The 21052-nt window shown below is 39.3% G+C and overlaps 2 protein-coding genes across 3 annotated transcripts; one reads left to right on the top strand and one right to left on the bottom strand.

Moving 5' to 3' along the window:
• Positions 1-443: 443 nt before the first annotated feature.
• Positions 444-4189, top strand: mtx3 (metaxin 3). Of its 2 annotated transcripts, XM_027006260.2 has the most exons (9): positions 444-524; positions 1125-1194; positions 1414-1490; positions 1664-1756; positions 1845-2027; positions 2461-2537; positions 2847-3004; positions 3557-3645; positions 3848-4189. In XM_027006260.2, exons 1-9 carry the CDS (start codon positions 444-446, stop codon positions 3953-3955), a joined length of 936 nt encoding a protein of 311 aa, XP_026862061.2. In that variant the 3' UTR covers positions 3956-4189. The 2 variants fall into 2 exon arrangements, with proteins under 2 accessions (XP_026862061.2, XP_026862062.2); XM_027006261.2 differs by lacking the exon at positions 3557-3645 and having other exon boundaries at positions 3848-3941.
• Positions 4190-7031: 2842 nt separating this feature from the next.
• cmya5 (cardiomyopathy associated 5) lies at positions 7032-21003 on the bottom strand. The gene is made up of 13 exons (XM_027006223.2): positions 20885-21003; positions 16467-20370; positions 15148-15243; positions 14792-15025; positions 14377-14399; positions 13999-14117; positions 13641-13775; positions 13078-13224; positions 12581-12728; positions 12021-12154; positions 11363-11477; positions 11013-11189; positions 7032-10915 (listed from the first exon to the last, which is right to left on the bottom strand). The coding sequence occupies exons 1-13, from the start codon at positions 21001-21003 to the stop codon at positions 10663-10665; spliced, it is 5604 nt and encodes a 1867-aa protein (XP_026862024.2). The 3' UTR covers positions 7032-10662.
• Positions 21004-21052: the final 49 nt, after the last annotated feature.

The raw sequence follows: 21052 nt of genomic DNA, 5'->3' as shown, positions 1-21052 counted from the left end.
GGCGGCTACCTGTGATTGTTGCAGCTTCATAGCTTGGACAGTTTGGATCTTTGGAGCCTATCCTCACAGATGGCTGGCTTTTATAGCTTGTTTTGCATATCTTGAGAATTTTCTTTGTTTTTAAATTTGGTCATTCTGTAGAGCTACATTTTAAAAATGGCAGAAATATTATTTTCTTTATCCACTGGGGTTTTAAAATCTTGGTCCTAGGGTACATCTGCATAATTTAGTAGTTTTGGTTCCAACACAGTTAAATAGCCAATTTATTAATCTACTCATCTTATTAACAAGTCCTTTATTAGATTAAAATGAACCTAATTTAATTACAATTTGCGGTGCTGCGGTGCTCTACTATGCGAGGACAGGGGGCGGAGCCTGCTGGACAGGGGGCGGAGCCTGCTGCTGTCACTCATAATTGTCACTGACGTTTCTGTCAAACAAACATGGCGGCATCCATGGAGCTACTTTGCTGGGGAGGCGACTGGGACTTGCCATCTGTACATACAGAATCTCTGATTGTGCTGGTAACAAAAAAATATTTACGCAATAGCTGTTAGCAGTGACGGGCTTGAAAGTTCATTTTTGGGAGTCTTCAGCTAGCTTGATTGATATAACAAATGCTTATAGCTAGCTAGCTAGTTGATCCATGCACATACCAGCGTGTTATACTGAATTAAACCTCGGAAAACAAGTAGTCTCTGATTTCGAGTCGGTTTGATTTTCACAGATTGCTATCTAACTAACTCAGCGATGTGCATATGACAGTAAATCTAGCTTGCTACAGTTGATTGGTTGTAACAAAGTTTTGACCTGTTTGCTGATAGTAAGACTGTATATTGCAGTTTTCCCCCCTCAAGGTCATGTTGTCGTTCCCTGTCGGATGTGATCATGAATTTAAGACATTAGTGTATTGGATTTGGTTATGGTAGCTGCAGTGGTAAAGTAGAAAATGGTAGATAGCTAGCTAACGAGTTGGTGATGGCGGTTACCTGTCTGTGTAGACATATATTGTGCTCTGAGCTTAATAAATATTGGTTCCGAAATTGAATGTTATGTACTTTTGGTGTAGGGTTACATGCACAGTATATTTTGCATTCATCTGTGGTTTCGATGCATTTCTCTAGGCATATGCAAAATTTGCTGGTGCCAAACTTACAGTGAAGCCAGTGGACTGGACATGGAGGACTATTACTGGTAGCGCATTATAAATTATACATAGATAATTCACTCTAGCAGCAGTGGAGTATGATGAGTGGTGCTGAAATATTTATATTTAATATTAGCTTTTGTATGTTGTTGAAAGTATGCATGGCATGTCAGAATTTGCTGGAGAGAACTGGGGAGCTATATAGAAGCTTGTGGAGTGTTGGAGCATGTGAAGATAGTGACGTGTCTTTTTCTCTCCTTCTTCAGCTGTGATTCCACAACTGAACTATGAGTGCTCTTCAGTAACAGAACCTACACAGATTCTGAATTTCCTCCGAAAAAATGTAAATATCAACTATAACTGATTGATTTATCTATAATAAACACAAAAAAGTAGGCAAGGTTTGCATTTGAATGAGTCTTTTTGGTTTATGACATGCAGTGATGAGAAAATCCTGACATACTAAATGATTTTGTCTGCGAAATGAACAGGCAGCCATCCTTGTTCCCCAAACAGAGATTCAACGCAGACTATGAGCTGTCGGCCAAGCAGGGCGCGGATACCATGGCCTACATCGCACTGCTGGAGGAGAAGCTTCAGCCTGCTCTGGTTCGTTCAGCACTCCACCCTTCATGACCTCATGCTCCATGAAGCATAGCCTTTACATAACGTGTGTGTGCGTGTGGGTGTGTTGCAGCTCCACACGTTCTGGGTGGATGCAGAAAACTACAGCAGCCTTACGAAGCCGTGGTTTGCAGCGCACTCTCCCTTCCCACTTGGCTTCTTCGTGCCAGGCCGCCTGGCTGGTGCGGCTCTCTCTAGGATTCTGCTCACCAAGGCTGAGGCCCCACTGCACTCCATCACTGAGGTAGAAGGAAAGGTAAAGGCTCAAAAAAGAAGGCCGGTTTCTTCTTCTGTAAGATCATCGCTCTTCTCTCCTGCTTTGCTAATATTATTTTTTTTATAGGACTTGCTCAGAATTATGTAGGATTGGGAATATAATTTTTACATGAATGAAAGATGACGAGATGAGCAGATTCAGTGTGCAGCTCAACTTTTAATTTAGTCCATTCAGAACATGCTGTGGATTTGATCTGCAGGGCAGTGTTGGGACAGAAAGCTGATTTTAACTCATCTTCAGGGCCCAAATAATGGCCATCTTAAAATAATGGGCTAAATATCTACATGTTCCCAAAGGGTTGATCAGTAGTGTGGTCAAAACACCCGTTATGATGCAAGTCCAGAACGGAGTTTTTTTAATAGTCTTTGATTGGCACTAATGTAGTAAATGTTACAACTGTACAATTGTACAGATCTACAGTGATGCCAAGGAGTGCCTGAATCTGCTATCCCACAGACTGGGGACTTCGCTCTACTTTTTTGGAAATGCGTGAGTTCAGCTGTCATTTTTCACTTTCATTTGTCCAACAGGTCTGTTTGTGTACAGTGAATGTCCTCATTATATCATGGAAAGAGGCAGCAATGTGCAAATGTGGGCACAGGTCTGACTTTCCAGTGACTCGAGCAAGAAGCCATGGGAATATGATTTATCCTTGTCTGTCCTTGTTTTATAATTCTCTATACGGACTTTTATATAATGTCATATTTCAGTTAACAGTAATGAGTTATTGACCTGTAGCTGTGAATATTGGTGACGTCCTGCCACGGTGTCTTCAGGTTATATTTTATGCCCTTGTAGGCCTACGAGTTTGGATGCCTTTGTGTTTGGCTACTTGGCTCCACTCCATAAAGCCAGTCTGCCCAGTGGTCAACTGCAGCAGCATCTGAAACAGCTTCATAACCTCTGTCACTTCTGCAGTACCATCCTCCAAAACTACTTTACTGAGGCTGGTTCTGGTAAGGGAGAATACAGCAGCTCTTAAATGCTGCTAGTCCACAAAGTTTATACACAGTACAAGCATTTATACACGAGTATGGATTTCATAGCTTACACAATTGGCCTTGATCATTTCTTTGCTTGGTGAAAGGGATACTTATTTTTTTTGGTGAACAATCTTGATCTTCCTGATCTGTAATTTTATTCTCTTTTCTAACAAATTCAGTCAAAAGATTCTCATCTGCATTTAATCATGACCCATTCAGTTCATTTTAAGGCAAATGGCCGTCAGATGCCTAAAACGTATGGTAGTCTAATCGAAGATCAACTTCTCATGACTTTCATAAATTACTGACACGAAGAGAAATTGCCCATGGCATCTGCTAAAAAACATGGCTCCAGTAATCTAATCAAACAGTTTCAACTCGGACTGCGGTGTTATATTAAACAACACGGTGTGTCTCGGTTTGGAATTCTTTGTACTAACATTTCTTCCATGTGACATCCACCTTCTATAGCTCACTGGAATCAGTGCTTGTCCTCTTTTCCTCCTTTCTCCACCTTCATAACAGGCCGTCCTCATTCTAACCAGGACGCAGTCGATGCAAACCTCCAGAAACTGACGCAGCTTGTTAACAAAGAGTCCAACCTTATCGAGAAGGTCCTGCCTAAATCTGCTCGTCATTTTCCCTGTGGTCATTAGCACCTTAGTAGTAGCGGCAAGGCGCAACCTGGACATGATGTAGAAAAACGCTTAATTTCATAAAGAAACATATGCATGAGCCACTTATCCACATTGATGTGTTTTTGCATTGCCTTGGCTCAGTCGCGCTGGCTGACGGCTTCTTGTGTTTGTGTGTCAGATGGACGATAACTTGCGAAGCAGCCCGCAACATAGGCTGAACAGAGCCCACAGACCTGCACCCAAACCTTCATTCCAGACCGCTGGGAGGAACTCCACCCCTGCCTGACCCCAGTCCCCTCCTGAGCATCGGTCTCTCCCTCCATTCTGCTATTTACGCTCATTATTATGAGCGGCACTTGGAGCGATCTCTTCATACGAGCCTCACTACAGCAGCAGTGATAAGTTTATTCATTGTTTTTCTATTTTTTGATGCAGCGTGACATTTGTAACACGGAAAGTTTAGATTGTCGGCTTTGTGTCTGGACAGGGACAAAAATGAAGACATTGCATCTCTTGTAAAGGGCTGAAGATTTTATTTATTTATTTTATATATATATATATATATATATATATATATATATATATATATATATATATATATATATATATTATATATTACACATGCACACACACACACCCTGGCAAAAAAAAGGTCACCACCTAGATTTAACTAAGCAAATAGGTAAGAGCCTCCCATTGGATAATTACTGCATGGGTGATTGTTTCAGCTTGCAAAAAGTTATTTAACCCTAACTGATGCAGTGAGTAGCTTCTCATTTGTTAAACAACCATGTCGAAAGACACATCCTGTGGTCATGGAAAAGATGTTAATCTGTTTCAGAAGGGTCAAATTATTGCCATGCATCAAGCAGAGAAAACATCTAAGGAGATTGCTGAAACTACTAAAATCTGGTTAAGAACCGTCCAAGACATTATTAAAAAATGGAAGGACAGTGGGGAAACATCTTGAAGGAAGGAATATTGTTGGAAAAAAATCTTGAATGATCGTGATCGGTGATCACTTAAACGTGTGGTGAAATCAAATCATAGAAAAACAACAGTAGAACTCAGGGATATGTTTAATAGTGAAAGTAAGAGCATTTCCACACGCACAATGCAAAGGGAACTCAATTAGGACTAAACAGCTGTGTAGCCTTAAGAAAACCATTTGTCAGTGAGGCTAACCATCACAAACGGCTTCAGTTTGCTAGGGAGCATAAAGAATGGACTCTGGAGCAATGGAAGAAAGTCATGTGGTCTGATGAGTCCAGATTTACCCTGTTTCAGAGTGATGGGAGCATCAGGGTAAGAAGAGAGGCGGCTGAAGTGATGCACCCATCATGCCTAGTGCCTACCATACATGCCTGTGGGGGAAGTGCTATGATCTGGGGTTGCTGCAGTTGGTCAGGTTTCGGTTCAGCAACATTATGTGCCCAAAAAATGAGGTCAGCTGACTACCTGAATATACTGAACGACCAGGTTATTCCATCAATGGATTTTTTCTTCCCTGATGGCACGGGCATATTCCAAGATAACAATGCCAGGATTCATCAGGCTCAAATTGTGAAAGAGTGGTTCAGAAAGCATGAGACATCATTTTCACACATGGATTGGCCACAACAGAGTCCAGACCTGAACCCCCTTGAGAATCTTTGGGATGTGCTGGAGAAGACTTGGCGCAGTGGTCCAAATCTCCCATCATCAATACAAGCTCTTGTGGAAAAATGTATCCAACTCTGGACAGAAATAAATGTTGTAACATTGCAGAAGCTTGAGGAAACGATGCCACAGTGAATGTGTGCTGTAATGAAAACTAAAGGTGGTCCAACAAATTATTAGTGTGTGACCTTTTTTTGGCCAGGGTGTGTGTATATATGTATGTATGTGTGTGTGTGTGTGTGTGTGTGTAAAAATATGGCATTATGTCATTTTCAACATCTTAACTGCAAAAAAGTGAAACTATGTAATTAAAAACAAGCCTGTTAAATGCAGCATATAAAATATTCAATATGGCATCAAAAGAGATCTTTCAAGGTAGAAAAGTGAATCTTGGCTTATATTTAATATACTTTTAGGCAAATTTGAAAGCTTCTAATCTGCTTGTATGCTCAGTCAATATGCTCTATTTATTATTGTGTCTATAATACTGTATTTATACATGCTACTCATTAAGCAATGCGACATTGCTACTATTCAAGTGCCATTTGTCTTAATTATATTTTTATGACTGACATAGTGAAATTATATTTCAAAGTGGTGATGGGCAAAGGTATCAGCAGTGTTCAGCTGAGTCTATAAGAACAGAGACACTGAAGAACAAATTCCTTGCAAAATGTTTCACGATAGCTATGAAGATATATGAAACGTTGAACACATTATTTCTGAAAGATTTGCGTCACATAATGGCAGTTAATCCGAGTATATGTGATCGGCCTGGAACATTCTGTCAGAATTTGGAACATCTGCACCAGTTTACTTTTTAGCTTTGTGTTGGCAAAGATTTGTAGACACCTTAGTTGTCAAAGGGACCAGGCAGTGATATATTTTTATTAACATTGTTTTTCAAATATTTATTTTTATTGTATTTTGAAGCCGTTTTTCCTTTTTTAAAAAAAATATGGTAATTTTGAGGTATGTCTTTCTTTCCATAACCATGTGTAACTTATTGATGTTCTCACAATATGACTGACTGTTATAGCTATTAGGTATTAATAACCTTAAAGGAACAGTAAGTCATTTCTCAATTCTTCTTTACATTATGAACCAGCCATTACACTGACTAGGGGAGGGAGGCACAGAATAAACTGGTTCATTTGAATTCTTCAAATCAGTTCAATTCTTCATATCTCTCCTGAGCTGCACTTTATAGAAAAGAAAATTAAAAATGTCATAAATAATTGCTACTTTTTGGTGGTAAAAATGACTTATTGCTCCCTTAAGTGATTATATTTTTAATGATAAGCATGCCTCAAGTATTCTGGCAAAAATACTCTGCAGTCTCTTATCAATGCAATTTAGAAATTTGTTTCTAAATTTCTCAGAACTATTACTTTTCCCAGTCATACACATCCATGCCAGTTCAGATACTTATTTTTTTCAGTGTCTGTTTACCATTGTTTGTTTATAGGCAATCATCAGGGCAATGATAAACATTGCTTTATGAAGCATCTTATTTTTGTTACATTTTTTGTTACATTTTCATGCATCTTGACAGTGATCTTTAGCTATCAAAAAACTTTAAATTGTCAAGTTGTCAAATGTAATAAAGCAGGATTTGTAATCCTTGTCTTTGAAATTTAAACTCTTAAGATAGCACAGAGACAGAAATCAAGGGAAACGCCAAGAATCGCCAATAAATGTGGCCAAGTAAATGAAGTTCTTTATGAAATACTTTTTCTTTAGTCACAAACCCTTTCCTCGTATGGTATCTGTCTGCTCCTCGTGACTGTTCTTTGATTTAGACAAATGTCAGCATGCACTTTGTTCCCATGGATCTGTCTCCTTTCATCTTGCAGTAATGAAGACTAACAGAGTCCGCCGTAAGGGTGGCACATGGAACACATTACTGCTGTTAGAGGTCCATCGTCACACCCCAAACACAACAGGGTGGAAATGGCTCTGGTGACTCTAACTTTCTGACTCCCCTAACTTGATTGTTGTTTTTTTGCTTCTCAGTTCTGTAAAGAAAAAATAAAAAGAAGCATGACAGTATGGAAGATACAAAAAGTGGCCAAAATAATCATTTAATTGCCTCTGAGCACTAAACTGATTCTAGGAAAAGAAAATGCCTCCACATTTTTTCCACAAAAGAAGCTTTTAAGTGTTTTCTAGGCCAGTTTGTGTAAAGGAAAGGTTTGTGTAATGTATTTAGAAAACAGCAAATCTCTAAGCCCATGGAAAAAAACAGCATGAATAGTTAAAAGACAAGCAGAACGTGGCCACACCCTATAGACAGAGCCAGCTGATTCCATCTGAGATGTTTTGGCAAGCTGGTCCAAGAGCCCGGGGCTGTTTTGACAGTACAGGACAAGACGGTCCACCTGGAAAACAACTGTCTGATTTCCCTATTCACAAATGTTCCCTGCATCTTGAGTCTGTCCTTTTCAAACCATGCTTTACAATCTTTAGTTCAGTCCAACATGCTCATGATGAAAATGTGGCCTTTAAAAAAAACATTTTAAAAGGAAGTGTTTTTAAAGGATTAAAGAAAAAACAACAACCCGACCACACAACTGGCTACGGATTTATTCTGTTCTTATAAAATCATGTGCTCATTTTAGCTGTGATGCATTTGATTAAGCTCAATTACATCTCAATATTAGTGTTCTTTAGAAATTGGTATAACATGGATGATCATTTTTGTTTTTAAACCCCACTCTAAGGGACTTTCCAGTTATTGGTTTTCCTGATCTAGCTGCCCTAATTTGGCTCATGAACTGGGACCGATGAGTAGATGCTAAAAGCGGTTGGGTGGCACAGAGCAGGGAGTACACTTAATGCAGGGACCCACCTCACATGCAGGCCCTGATTTGTACAGTGAAGGAAATCACTGGTTCAGACTGATGTACAGTGACCTCTTGTGGTAGACACACGTAGGCCTCAGACAGCAGATGGGTGCAAGCAGATAGGATTTTTCAGTGTGCAGTGAATTTGTCCTATAGGCAATCTACTTGGAGTCAAAAAAAATATATATATATATATATTTACACATCAGCCTCTGTATAAAACCGCATATCCTGTGCAAACTTAAAATTAGCATAGGTCTTAATAGAATTACTCTTATGTTCATGTAACAACTTTGACAGATGTTTACCATACAAAATATAAATTTAGATTTATGTATATAATTTTCTATAATAAAAATATAATGTATATAATTTAGTATATAACTTAATATTGTATTTTGATATTACTTTCTAGGCATACTCAATTAAGTTGTCAGTAAAATGGATTATCTCCACTCTTTCTTCACATATACAAACATATTTCCATTTTATGTGATTACATCCTTTAAATATAGAAACAAATGTCTGTTGATTACAATCAATGAAAACATATGGGTTACAAAGAATACAGAAAAATGTGCATAAAATAGGATTTCACATATGTTCCCACACATTCTAACCTGTTACTGTCACAAGATGACCATCAGAACAGAAACTGAAATCAGACTACTGCTGTTGCAACAACAAAGCATCCAGATGCAAAATCAAATGTACAGAACATTTAAAAAGAACCGAGAAAAAACTGTCAAACCTATTTGACTTTAGCCACTTTTCAAGAGGTCAAGTGATTACTAATAAAAAATAAAACCTGTTAAATAAAGAAAAAAAAAATCCAAACTGAAATACAAGTCTGTCACACATTACTTCAAATGTTGTCAGATACACTCATGTCCAAAGTTATTTTATGCTCGTCATGTATTTCTTTCTCTTCATTCTTTCCATGAGTGTCTGAAGCAAAACAAAAACATATAACCCAATAGTGGTGGACAGAATTCCCTTAATGCTACTACAGTAATATTCAGCTTTAAAGTTCATCAAACTGTCCAACAGTTTGAGTATTTGTCTTGTCTTAAGCTTGCTCAGGATCTCAGCTTCCTAATGCTGCGTGATTACAGGCTGCAAACTAACGCTGGTCCTGTTTCCTCTTACTCTGTGAAGGTGGGGAGCGATCTGGGTTGCAGCATTCATCATAGCGTTATGCTGCGTGGACTTGTGTTATAGTTCAGCTTTTGTTTTGGTGCTGGGTAAAGAGAGAGGAGACCTCACACGGGCTGTCTGGGTGCGAGATGGGAACATGTCTCCACTCTCCACTCCTATGCTGTTTTTGCCCATTCAATGTTACTAATCATTTGAATCCCGAGTGCAGTGGATATCTGCAAAGTTGCTTCATTGCATTGTAGCCCTTACACACCCATACTTTACATCGTAATTGAGGAACAGGGAGCTCCAGAACAAGAATAATGGAATCAAGTATTCAAAATGCATAAAATGGCTAGAATATGTTCTAAACATTCAAATTACAGATACATGTAATAAATAAAGTGATTGCTTATGGTACGTCATTCAATAGTTTAAGGCAAAAAGGCACTAGATAGGAGAAATTCTTCCATCAACACAAGAAAAAATAACCTATAAGAAATAATTAAACGTGTCTCACATTTAATTTGCATTGAAATACAGCTAATTTAATGTTAGATGCAAAGATACATCCCTTATGTATAAAATATCATCAGGCAGGAATTTGGGAGCTAAAATGTCTTTTCCTGCATTTAGTAGCAGTTCTGAAATAAACAAATAAACATTCACGCTGAGCTAGAGTACCACCTGCTGAACAAATCTGCTCTAAGCCACTTTAAAGAGGTGATGGGGAATCTGAATCAGAATATACAGTATTTTAACCATCCATAGACAATAAACGAAGTTAAAAAAAAAAAAAAAGTTAAATGTTTTAAATGAAATTTGCTAAAGTAACGGTGATGAGCACTACCACTGACTATTCCAAATGTTACAATTCTGGAAAAAGACAGCAAGTAATTATTCTAGACTCCAGTATAGTAGTATTTTATATCTGGTACTTAATTCTGGTTTTTATATGGGATGTATTATATGCTGCAGCCTGATGAATAATTTTCATTACTATTGCTGTATTTACAAACAAACAATTAATCATATTAATTACATTACCAAGAACACCAATTGAATACCATTTCTCCTGAAATTCTCTCTTTACATTAAAATTCTCTGGGCCCAAACGGAAATACCTCACATTGTTACTAGCTCTGTAAAATGTCATTCCTACATACTATAAAATTAACAAAATTTAGTTTTAGTTTTTTTTTAACAGAACAGAAGTTGAAATTTCTCATCAAAATTCAAACTTGCTTTGAGAGTAATTTAACTCAAACACGCATTCACACTCACACAAGCCCTTACCCACAAAGTCTTACGTTTGACTCATTGAGGAGCATGAACATGAAGATAGAACAGGTTACCAGTGCTTGGCAAACTCTGGTATCTCCATGGGCATCCTCAGTTCCAGGTTGCCTGGACTCTCCAGGACAAACACAGGATGGCAGGGCTGGCTGAAGGAGTGCCTGAAGGACCCGAGACACTGGCCATTCTGTGCGTTGAAGAAGACCAGACGGCCCCGTGCAAAGTCCAGCAGCGTACCGATACGAGACGGAACGTCCATCACAAAGATGTCCGACTCCACGTTGTCATGGAGCAGCTCAAACCTACAACTGTGGTGACGAAGAGGAATGAGGAAGAAGAAATGGGTTCACGAGATAACATTACTGTGCCCCATTCTGAAATAACACGTGATGAGCTCTAGCGAACCTGATGGATGTTGGTACACAGTGTAGACACCAGGAGGAGCTGCTGTCCCCCACTGTGTTATCTCGTGGAGCCGACTGATAGGCAACGCCGATGCGGTAAGCCTTGCAGGCAGTCACCACTGTTTCCCAGTAGTGATTCCCAATTTGGGGCAACAGTTCTCCCAGCACTGCTGGATATCTGCACAGAGATATGAAGGCAAGAGGAAGAGCAACAGCATTCAAACTAATCTCAAAACTAGCAACTTTGTGGGGGGAAACAAATCTGCGTAATAGTATTGTAAATGTTATGCAGCAAGCCCATATTGTATACATATTACTTCATAATACTTATGTCAGTGCTGTGTTACTTACTCGATAAGGGAAGATATCTCAGTGTAGGTTTCCACAGGATACTGCACTGAGTTTTTGTCCTCAGATACTTTAAGCACCAAATTAGCTGTTTCAATCAGTAAGTGGAACCTGGTAGCTAAAAGGTTATAAAAAAAACAAACAAACAAACAAAAAAAAGACATAAAACTGCATCAGCACTGAAGCTGGATAAATCATTGTTGCATGGTCAAGAGACACCAAGTCATTTCTAAATAACTTAAGCTATAGCTTTACCTGATAGGCTGACATACATTTTACAGTCAAATGTATATCAAAAGCATCCATGTAACACTATGTTGGCAAGGATTACCTAGATGCTTTATACAGTACATGCTGTATATGCAAACATTTATGAACACAGAATCAACTGATATATGCATTTTGACATGATATGTGATATTGTGCCCTCACCTCTGTTTATTATGTAACAGTGTTTCATCATTTTTTTGGAACCATTTCTGTTTTATGATTTTTAACCACATTAACCAAGGCTAAACGAAGTTTATTTCCGATCCACTGTAATCTGAATGTGACGATACGCAACACAGTAAAAGGGCATAACCAGGCTGCATCAGAGCAGAGCAGAACAAGGAGCTAATTTAATTTGCGATTAAACAAAGGAGCAGTAACGGGATCTGACCTCTTGTGGAGATGAGGGCTGCCTCACTCTGCTCGCTGGCTCCTGCGGCATTGACTGATTTGATGTAGAAGAGGAAGTTCTCGTTGGGCTGGAGGAAGACCTGGTGCTCACTACCTTTTATCCCAGAGACAGACCTATGGGCCATAAGCTCATTTTCAGTCCACTTAATCTCATCATGCGGCGGCTAAGTGCTTTGAGGTGTGCCTTTGGGGGACCATGGGAAACAGTAGCCGCGTGTGAAGTGGATATGGGAAGAACAACTTGCAGAGGTCATAATGAATTTCTCAAGACTGCCTTGGTGGGACAGAATGGAAACATTGCCTGAGAGTCTGCATTAAATGGCTTTTGCTGCTTCTTCAGGCAGTACGCAAGATGTGTACGGCAGGGTAATCTTCACCGCTATCTGAGCTATATGCTATAATGCAGCAATGTGCAACGGATAGAAAAGTATTATGTTGACAGCACCCTGTCAGAGCCGTGCTGGGAGAGCAGAATTTGGCACTGCATTAGTTCACAGCATCGCATGTCAGTGGGAACGGGGTGTGGTATTTGGCATGAACCTGAGGCCCTCTCCTTCCAAAGCGGACTGACGACAATATTCCAGAGTGAAGCTATCTGCACCGCTGGGCTGAGCTGAGGTCCACCGGAGTGTGGCAGAATCCCACAGCACAGTGCAGGCCTCAGGGTTGATCACTGGAACAGAGGGGGCTTCCGGAACACACACAGACAGTATTTCTTATGGTGTTAATTCATGCAACAATTGCGCATACTACAAATGCCTATCATATTACTTCTGAGATAAAAACATAGTTCCGATGTATATAATCGCCTGTGTATTGCACAGTTAATCTGTTGCATTCTGCAATGATGAATACAGTTGCAACTGTCATAAGCCATCACCCTATAACAAGGTTTTGACAGTACACTGCAGAATACAGCTGTGAGTAATATGCATGCCCACATTCTGCAAGAGAATTCCACAATGCATTCCATTTGAATTCTTCACATACAACAGCCGCCCCCACAAACGTTAAAATAGAGCTTACAACCCACCGACCTGTTCTGAAGGGCAACCTCTCACTGGGCAGGCTGCAGCCGGTGTAGTTCACTGCCATCACCCATACTTTGTAGCACTTAGCTGGCTCCAGCTCCTCCAGATTACAGTAACTCTCCTTCACAGTCACTCTGTACTCCTCAGAGATAGCTACAATAAACAAGGACATTAATAGAGTGACAACCTATTTCCGTTTTCAAAAATAAACTATTTGCTAATTCCTAGGCACTGTAAGCAGTAGTTGACAATGGGTATTACAGAGAATTGTTAGACTACAATTAGACTATAGAGTACTGGCATACAGGAGGGGCACGCATGCACTGTGGGGAGCTGTGGGCCTCACCATCCCCCCTCCAAAACATTTTTATTTTGTGCTCTGCCTCTGATACAAAGAACTCTCCTATAACAGAACAAAGCATTACATATGCTTAAAATCTGTCAAAAATATCAATATAGTCTTTATTTAGACTTTAGCATTGACTTAGTATCTGGATCTATTATTGTCAGCTGGTTTAGAGAGAATGTTTCTATAAATGTTTCTATGATTTCACATCTGCCCATCTCACCTCGTTGTGGCTCTTCCATGCAGTATACTTGGAAGCAGTCGATGATGTCTCCATCGTTTACTGTCCAGTACACGGTGACCGAGGTGCTCGTTGCAGAATTAGGCTCCTGGGGCTGAAGATGAGGTTGCAGAGGCACTGTGTAGAGCCAAGGTGGAAAGAAGAGCATGAGACACCATTTTACTTTTCTTTATGAAATAAGGTGAAGCTACAACTTTCTCTCAGACATTGCATGCTCTGCCTAACCTTGAAAGACACTCGGCTCGCTTCTTACCATGCCAGGCTCACAGTCCTGAGACTTAGACACTGAATATGACTTTGAGCAAGGTTGGCTACATTTAATCACTTGCTGGCTTCCTACCTGGTATTACTTGATTTCTCTTCCCATTTCCTGTGGTACCCTTGGCATAATCTTCAAAGACAAGGAGACCTCGTGGACCGAGCTCTAGAGACATGGCGGATTCTAAAGTTGTTTTTAACCTGTCACAAATCAATAAACACAAATGTAATATAGAACCGAAACAGGTTAAATGACCTAGCATCCGCACAGGATGCAATCACCACTGTGACATTCTGTCCACATGCAGAAACCAGCGCACAACCAGACACTTCAAAACCAAATGAGCAGATTCTCTTTTCCTGCTTCGATGTTTCACTATGCAGTGTATTATTTTCATTCTACGCCAAGCACTGTTTAACAGCTTAGCAAGCTCATTCCATATGCAGGACACTTCATTACCTCGTATCAATGTCTTTGTATGACTGTGGGTGGAAAAAAAAGAACGGGCTGATCAATACACAAATCGTTTCTTTAGAATAATGGAATGCCTAGGCTGATGAAATTGATGAATGATGCATATTCATGCTGCCTTAACCTTTCACACCATAAGGTACATGCAGGCTTCTAGTTAAATAATCACTAGTATTTAAACATTTTTCTTAGAAAATACCTGAAATACAACAGCTATTTTCTGTCAGAAGAATGACCAATTAATCTAGAAAGCACCAGTTCACGCTTGCAGTACTGAATTATACAAAAATGTTTTCAAATGACACTGTATCCTATGCATCATCAAGAGGATCAAACATCAGAAATGCATTTCATATGCAGAAAACAACCAAGATTAAAAAGATGAAGGTGAGGTCATACTCACAGACATAAACGCTAAGGGATCTGTTTCCTCGATTGCCTTTGTAGTCTTCTCCATGGTCTCCTTGGCCGAGTCAATGTTCTCTTGAAAAGAAACTATCTGGTCATACAGCTGCTCGAGCTTGGTCTTCTTCTCATCCTCCATGGTCTGGGACATCTCATTATACTGATCCATCACGAGCTTCAGGGTCTCCTCATTCTGTTCATCCATGGCTTCCTCACAATTCTTGCAGTTCTCCTGTGGCCACAGGCAAGGCCATGGTGTAAAATGCGCATGACAACTTTGGTTTGTGTCAATTTGATACATAAACTACAATAAAGGTTACAGTAAACTGTTATGGTATTAAAATTTGTGTATACCTCTACTGAGTTATAAGCTGTTTCAAGTTCAAATACCATATCTTCAATATTTTCTGATCTTTCTTGTAAAACTGATATCCAGTTATTCAGCTGGTCCTGCAGACACAATCAGAAAATGGAACTTTGCAAAACAAATTGATAGATTTGCAAATTAAAATGTATTTTTCCACCACTTAAGGGTCGTTGAATACTTTTTTAATGCATGAGTGGGTTAGGCATGTGACATTTATATGTTTTTGCGTATGATTTCTCCTCATGCAAATAAGACTGGTCTAGTGCTCTGGGAATAAACACCGCTTGAATGATGAATCATAGACGAGTTGTCTATTTTGAGAGACGCGTGCACTTTTCAGAACTCTGGCTGACTCACTGTACTCTGAAAACTTAGCAGCAGTGAAACCGATATAAGTCTTATAAACAATGTTTATATACTGTAGCTGTGTAATTAGTTCCAAAAGAAAGGTGACGTTCATAGATAAAGTAGCCTAAATTTGGACCAAATCCGGTTTTTGTTAGGCTATTTGCAATCTTTTCAGGTGATCTGTATCATTAGTCATTAGTATCATTAGTCAGACATTAGTCTGAGCAGATCAGAGGCAAATAGTCAGAATGGAGTCAACAGTAAAAGCCGCTAATGCTCTTGGTAATCTGCAGTTGAGACCGGCTGCAAATTCACAAAAAAATTATCACGAGAACACGGAGCGTTTGCGAGAAATGTCTTGTAATTTTGGTTGTACAGAAACGTCGCTCCAAATGTTTGAGGTCTGTTACCTCACTATACACTGAAATCATCCTTTATTTTTATCGACCAGTTTTTCTTTTCTTTCCTGGCAACGCGAAATTATAATGAATATCGATTTGGGCTGACGTTAAAGTCGCATACATTTCGATCGGGCTGGTCCAATTCTGATTTGAAAATGTCAGATTCAGTGGTTTTTGTTGTTATTGTTGTTGTTGTTGTTTGTTTTTGTTTTGTTTTGTTTTGTTTTTTTCTGTTCACACTACCATACAAATGACAAATCTGTGTGGAAGACAAGATCAGATTTGGGCCACTTTTACCTGATAATTTAACCTAGTCCAAGATACACAAGGCTTAAAAAGTGAAGAGAGCTACTGTGTCTGCATAAAAAAGTAATAAAGGTTGGTGACTTAATGATCAGAGTTCCCACAAGAGAACTGTGGAGCCAGATCAGGTGTCAGGTTGCTGTTACAAGATGATGTCCTGGAAGACTTGTTCCCTGACCACAGCATAACACAATGTAATTAAGAGTGTATGGGTGTGCTTAGGTATCTAAAAATGTTTGGTGAAAAAAACTTACCTTAAGGTCCACAAATGCTTTATCCAAAGTTGACACCTCGTGATTCTCATGTCCACCATCACTTGTCAGTATTGTGCAATGGCAGAGAAGGCAGAATGCATCCATGGGCTGTATTTCTGCTGCCTCCCTAAATTGTTCAAGCTCTGAAATTTGGGCACCATCCTCAATAAGATCATAACCTTCTTCAACTGTGTCCTTTCCCAACTGATCTTGGACATAGCTGAGTTTCTGATAACTTTTTTCATCTGCAATTAGTGCTTTCTCAGATTGTCTTCCCTCTTGTTCTGTGACCATCTCAAAACCTAGCTCCTCGGAGAGGCTCTTGTGCAACTCGAGCTCAGATGTGTCCCGGCCAAACCCTGAAAGGTCTTCGTGTGAGCTAAAACTTCGCAGCATTGAGAAAATGCTTGTATCAGTTTTCATTTTTCCATCTACAACAAAGCCCTCACTACTTCCTTTATTGTACTCTGATAGGTCTAAAGGTGAAACCCTCATTGTTGACAAGTCCTGTATCTCCTTTGTAGGAGATGGACTTGAAGGCTCCAATGTTTTCCATAGATGTTCTTTGTGAATATCCTTCAAAAGTACTTTTTTTGACTTATTCTCATTCTTCCCTTCCACCTCCAACGCAGCCATTGAAGAGACATCACCTGCTTCAGTTGTAACTACAGAGGACACAGGCTTAAGAGGCTCACTGAAGGATTTTGTGTGAGTACTGTTTATTTCTACATCCCCTTTCTCCCTGTCGTCCTGTTTGTTTATCATTTTATTCGACACAAATGGTGCTGCACCAACTTTAGATGAACATTCTGTCTCTGCACTAGGAATAAGTGAAATTGCTTCAGGGAGTTCCTTCTTATCTGCAGTGTGTGTGTCACTGACAACTGTATCTGCTAGCTTGTGCTTCTGCTCCCTGTCTACATCATCAAGCACTGTGGGCAACATTACTAACAGATCTCCTTTGACTTCTGAAACATTGGGAAGCATCACAGGAATGTCCAGTGGGCCTGTGTAATTTGAAACAGGTTCTGATTTAGACTCTTTGCTCTCACCCCTACTCTCAAGAATTTGATCATCTGCAGCTTCTGGAATCTCAACTTTAAGCCCAGTGTATTTTTCTTTTTTCCCAGACTGCTCCATTACAATGTGCTTCTTTGTTGTGACGACATGTGGGGCTACATTACTCAGACTTTCCACAGCTGAGGTTGAATATACTATTTCTGTGTTCTCTGCTGTCACTCTGTCTCCAGCAGGCATTTTGCCAACCATGGATGGCACCGTGTCTTTCAGACTCTCATCTTCTTTCTGTGTCTTTTCTTTGACATCTGCTTTGGTTTCTCTCACTTTCTCTTTTGTTGTATGTGTTTCTCTACCCAGAACCTCTTCCAGAGCTTTGTGTTCATTTACAGTTTCTAGCTCAGTTTTGACTTCAGTTTCCTTAACCTTAATGTCTGCAGTATCAATGTCTTTCACATCTAGGACTATAGGTTTAGCAGTAACTTGTTCCTGCCTCTCACTTTCGGGAATTCTTGACAGGCCTGCAGAAATTCTCACTTCTTCTTGTGTTACTGCAGGTATCTCCCTACTCTCACGACCTTCACACTTACTTTCCATTAATGCTACATTAACTTCAACCTGGCATTTCGGTTCAGGAACTTTTTCTTCCCTGGCTGGGAATCTGGTCTCTTTGTCAACTTTTTCAGGCACAACGGTTTCCATAGTAAATTCTATTTCATTAACAGGAATCTCTTTTCCACTGACTTTTTCCTGAGGAACAGTTTGTATTGTATTTCCAGCTACAGTTATTGAATCGGATGTGTCTTTAACATCTACATTCTCCACCAAAATAGGTTCAGCTTTATCATGTCTCTTTCTTTTATGTTGCTCACTTTTGCCTGACACTTTTTCCTTGGTAATACAAATGATTTCTTTAATTTCAACTGTGTTATCAGTCCCCTCATTAATTTCCTTTATGCTATCATGAGCAGGCAGTTTGCTGGTTTCATCGCTTGTAATTTCTGTTTTGTCATTTGTCTGAGGCACAGGCATGACTTTATATTTCAGTTCATCTTTCAGTTCATCCATTTTGTCTTCTAACACCCCTCCAGGAACCTGAATGTGCACATGTCTTGATTCTTCACTTTGTTTTCCATCTTCCATCAATACCACTTTATCTGTTTTCTGATTTACTGCTTCAAATACATCAGCTCCATTTTCAGGAATGTGATCTTGTGAGATGTTTAGTATTGCATAGCCAGTCTTCATACCACGGTGTTGAGTGTCTTCTACAGTCCCTGAACATTTCCCTGTTATACAGCTAGCCTTGTCACTGCTTTCACAGCCTTCTAAAGCCTCTGAAACTCTTTCCCCTTTTATACAGTCAGTTTTAACATCAACACAGTCTTCACATTCTTTTGAAAAACCTGAAGGCTGAATCTGTCCTTTGATAATGTCATATTTACTCTCTAATTTTGTCTGGTTGAGATTAACATTCTCTTCTTGGGGCTCATTCTCTTCCTTAACACGAGTTAAACATCCAGTCATTTCAAATTTACTTTGTAGCCATATCATTCTCTCACACTCTGCATGATCTACTTCTGTTACATCGTCAACCACTGGAGTGTCATCTTTTAATATAAATTTCTCAAGATAGCCATCTGCATCATCAGAATCAGAATAACGTCTTTTGAATGATTTTTCTGAAATAACACTTTCTGCATCTGAGAAGTCATCTTCTTTCTTCTTATCTCCAACTGCATCTTCATAAAGGTCTGAGTAATGAAATGACATTGCTCTTGGCTCATCAAGAAGATCTTGATCTATGATCTTCGGTGGCCCAGGAGAGAGGAAAATGGGAGTGAGGATAACCTCTTGACTGCCAAATAATGGTGAATCATGATTTTTAACTATTTTAGAGGTCTCTTTATCCATATGTTCATTTTCCTCATTAGGGCGATATAGACGTCCAGGCTCTTCATAAAAACCTGCTCCATAAAACACCTCATCAAGATGTTCACCTGCAATTTCAACATCATTGACAATGACAAACGAATCCTCATCCAGTGTTTCATCTACTTTTTTCTCTTCTTGGGCAACCTGGGGTTCCTCTGGCTGAACAAATTCGACTGGCTCAATCTTCTCAGATTCATCGCCTGGCACATGCTGATCTAACAGCGTGAATTTCTCCAAATAGTCCATATCAGTTTCAGGCTTCTTGGATTGTCCATCAAGAGTGGTTTGAGATGAACCATTTTGACTCCCATGTTTTGTTTCCTCCGAGTCTATATCTACATCCTCAGGGCTGATGATAGCAGCTGCACTTTCAAGTTTTTTGCATTTTGATTTGATCTTTGGAGTGTCCTCCAAGTATGATAAATTGTCTATGAGTTCAGTACTATCCTCCTCATCCACCGTAGGAAGTTTTGATGGTACAAAAATATTTAGGATTTCAAAGCCTTCAGAAATCAAATTAAAGAGCTCTTGATCCTTATCAAGTTTGCTGTCTGCTGAGTGACTATCCTCTGAATTTTTAGGTTTTGTATTTGGCACAGACACTTCAACCATTGCAGGTCTTTCCTCTCCTATTGCAGGACTTAACAATCTGGAGCCTGGCCTTCGTAACCTGTCACCCAACTTTCCTCTACTGCCCGTTTTCTTCTTCCTCTTGACCTTGTCTTCATCCATAATGATGACAACATTACCCTGGGTCCCTGAGCCCTCCATGCTATGTACATCTGATGGAGAGCTGGCCTCTGAGGCCCACGGGGTCGAGCACCTGCTTGATGCAGTCTCCCATACAACCCCACTATCCTCACTCTGTATGGTCACCATAGAGAAACATGGGTCTGCCAACAAGCACTGGAGTTTGGGTTTTACAGATGGGTCTTGAACTACTTCCTTTAGACTGTTAAAAAGGGGCATTGAAAAAGTAATGCAAGAGTTATTAAATTGATTCAAACTGTAAAACTATTTACAGAGTATGACCGACAGCTATTACATAAAAAGATATATTTAAGAACATGAAATAACATCACAGGAGTTATTTAACTAATAATGCATGACTATGATGATAAATAATAAATTGTGTTTTTGCATATCTGCAATGACTATGACAATTATTAAAATAGAACTACAAGAAAGCCTCTTACCTCTGCAAAATTATTTTACAAAAGTATCTCTCTATCTATATATTTTTTTATAACAGATAGATAGATAGATATATAGATATTTTTTTATATATATATATATATATATATATATATATATATATATATATATATATATATATATATATATTCTCTTGACAGTTTATATCGCGCGCTCTTGGTGATCATACATACGTCACACACATTATTGCTCTTTTACATGAAACGTAGAAAGCAGAATGTAACCAATAATGTTCGCAAAATATTAATGACCTGTTGTGCAGTTCCTCAAATTCTTTGTCGTCAATATTGGCAGGCTCCGTTCCATCGTCCTGAAATTCCTGAATCTCCGGCTCAACCCTACAACATTCGTCTTGGGTACGGTGGTCCATTTCGTCCGTATAAAGTATATGTTATTTTATATTTAATTCCGAGCAGTGC

Source organism: Electrophorus electricus, chromosome 9, assembly GCF_013358815.1.
Source record: "Electrophorus electricus isolate fEleEle1 chromosome 9, fEleEle1.pri, whole genome shotgun sequence".
Taxonomy (NCBI): domain Eukaryota; kingdom Metazoa; phylum Chordata; class Actinopteri; order Gymnotiformes; family Gymnotidae; genus Electrophorus; species Electrophorus electricus.
The sequence above is the reverse complement of the archived record's forward strand: the minus strand, read 5'-3'. Positions and strand labels throughout refer to the sequence as shown.

What these genes read in the sequence shown, in the direction of transcription:
- mtx3 (XM_027006260.2), top strand. Translation starts at nt 444, where the DNA reads ATGGCGGCATCCATGGAGCTACTTTGCTGGGGAGGCGACTGGGACTTG. An exon ending in AGAAGCTTCAGCCTGCTCTG is followed by an intron (nt 1,757 to 1,844) that starts GTTCGTTCAGCA and finishes GGTGTGTTGCAG; the next exon opens with CTCCACACGTTCTGGGTGGA. An exon ending in TCACTGAGGTAGAAGGAAAG is followed by an intron (nt 2,028 to 2,460) that starts GTAAAGGCTCAA and finishes ACAATTGTACAG; the next exon opens with ATCTACAGTGATGCCAAGGA.
- cmya5 (XM_027006223.2), bottom strand. Translation starts at nt 21,003, where the DNA reads ATGGACCACCGTACCCAAGACGAATGTTGTAGGGTTGAGCCGGAGATT. An exon ending in CAGCTTATAACTCAGTAGAG is followed by an intron (nt 15,026 to 15,147) that starts GTATACACAAAT and finishes CTGTGGCCACAG; the next exon opens with GAGAACTGCAAGAATTGTGA. An exon ending in TTGGAAGGAGAGGGCCTCAG is followed by an intron (nt 12,155 to 12,580) that starts GTTCATGCCAAA and finishes TATGGCCCATAG; the next exon opens with GTCTGTCTCTGGGATAAAAG.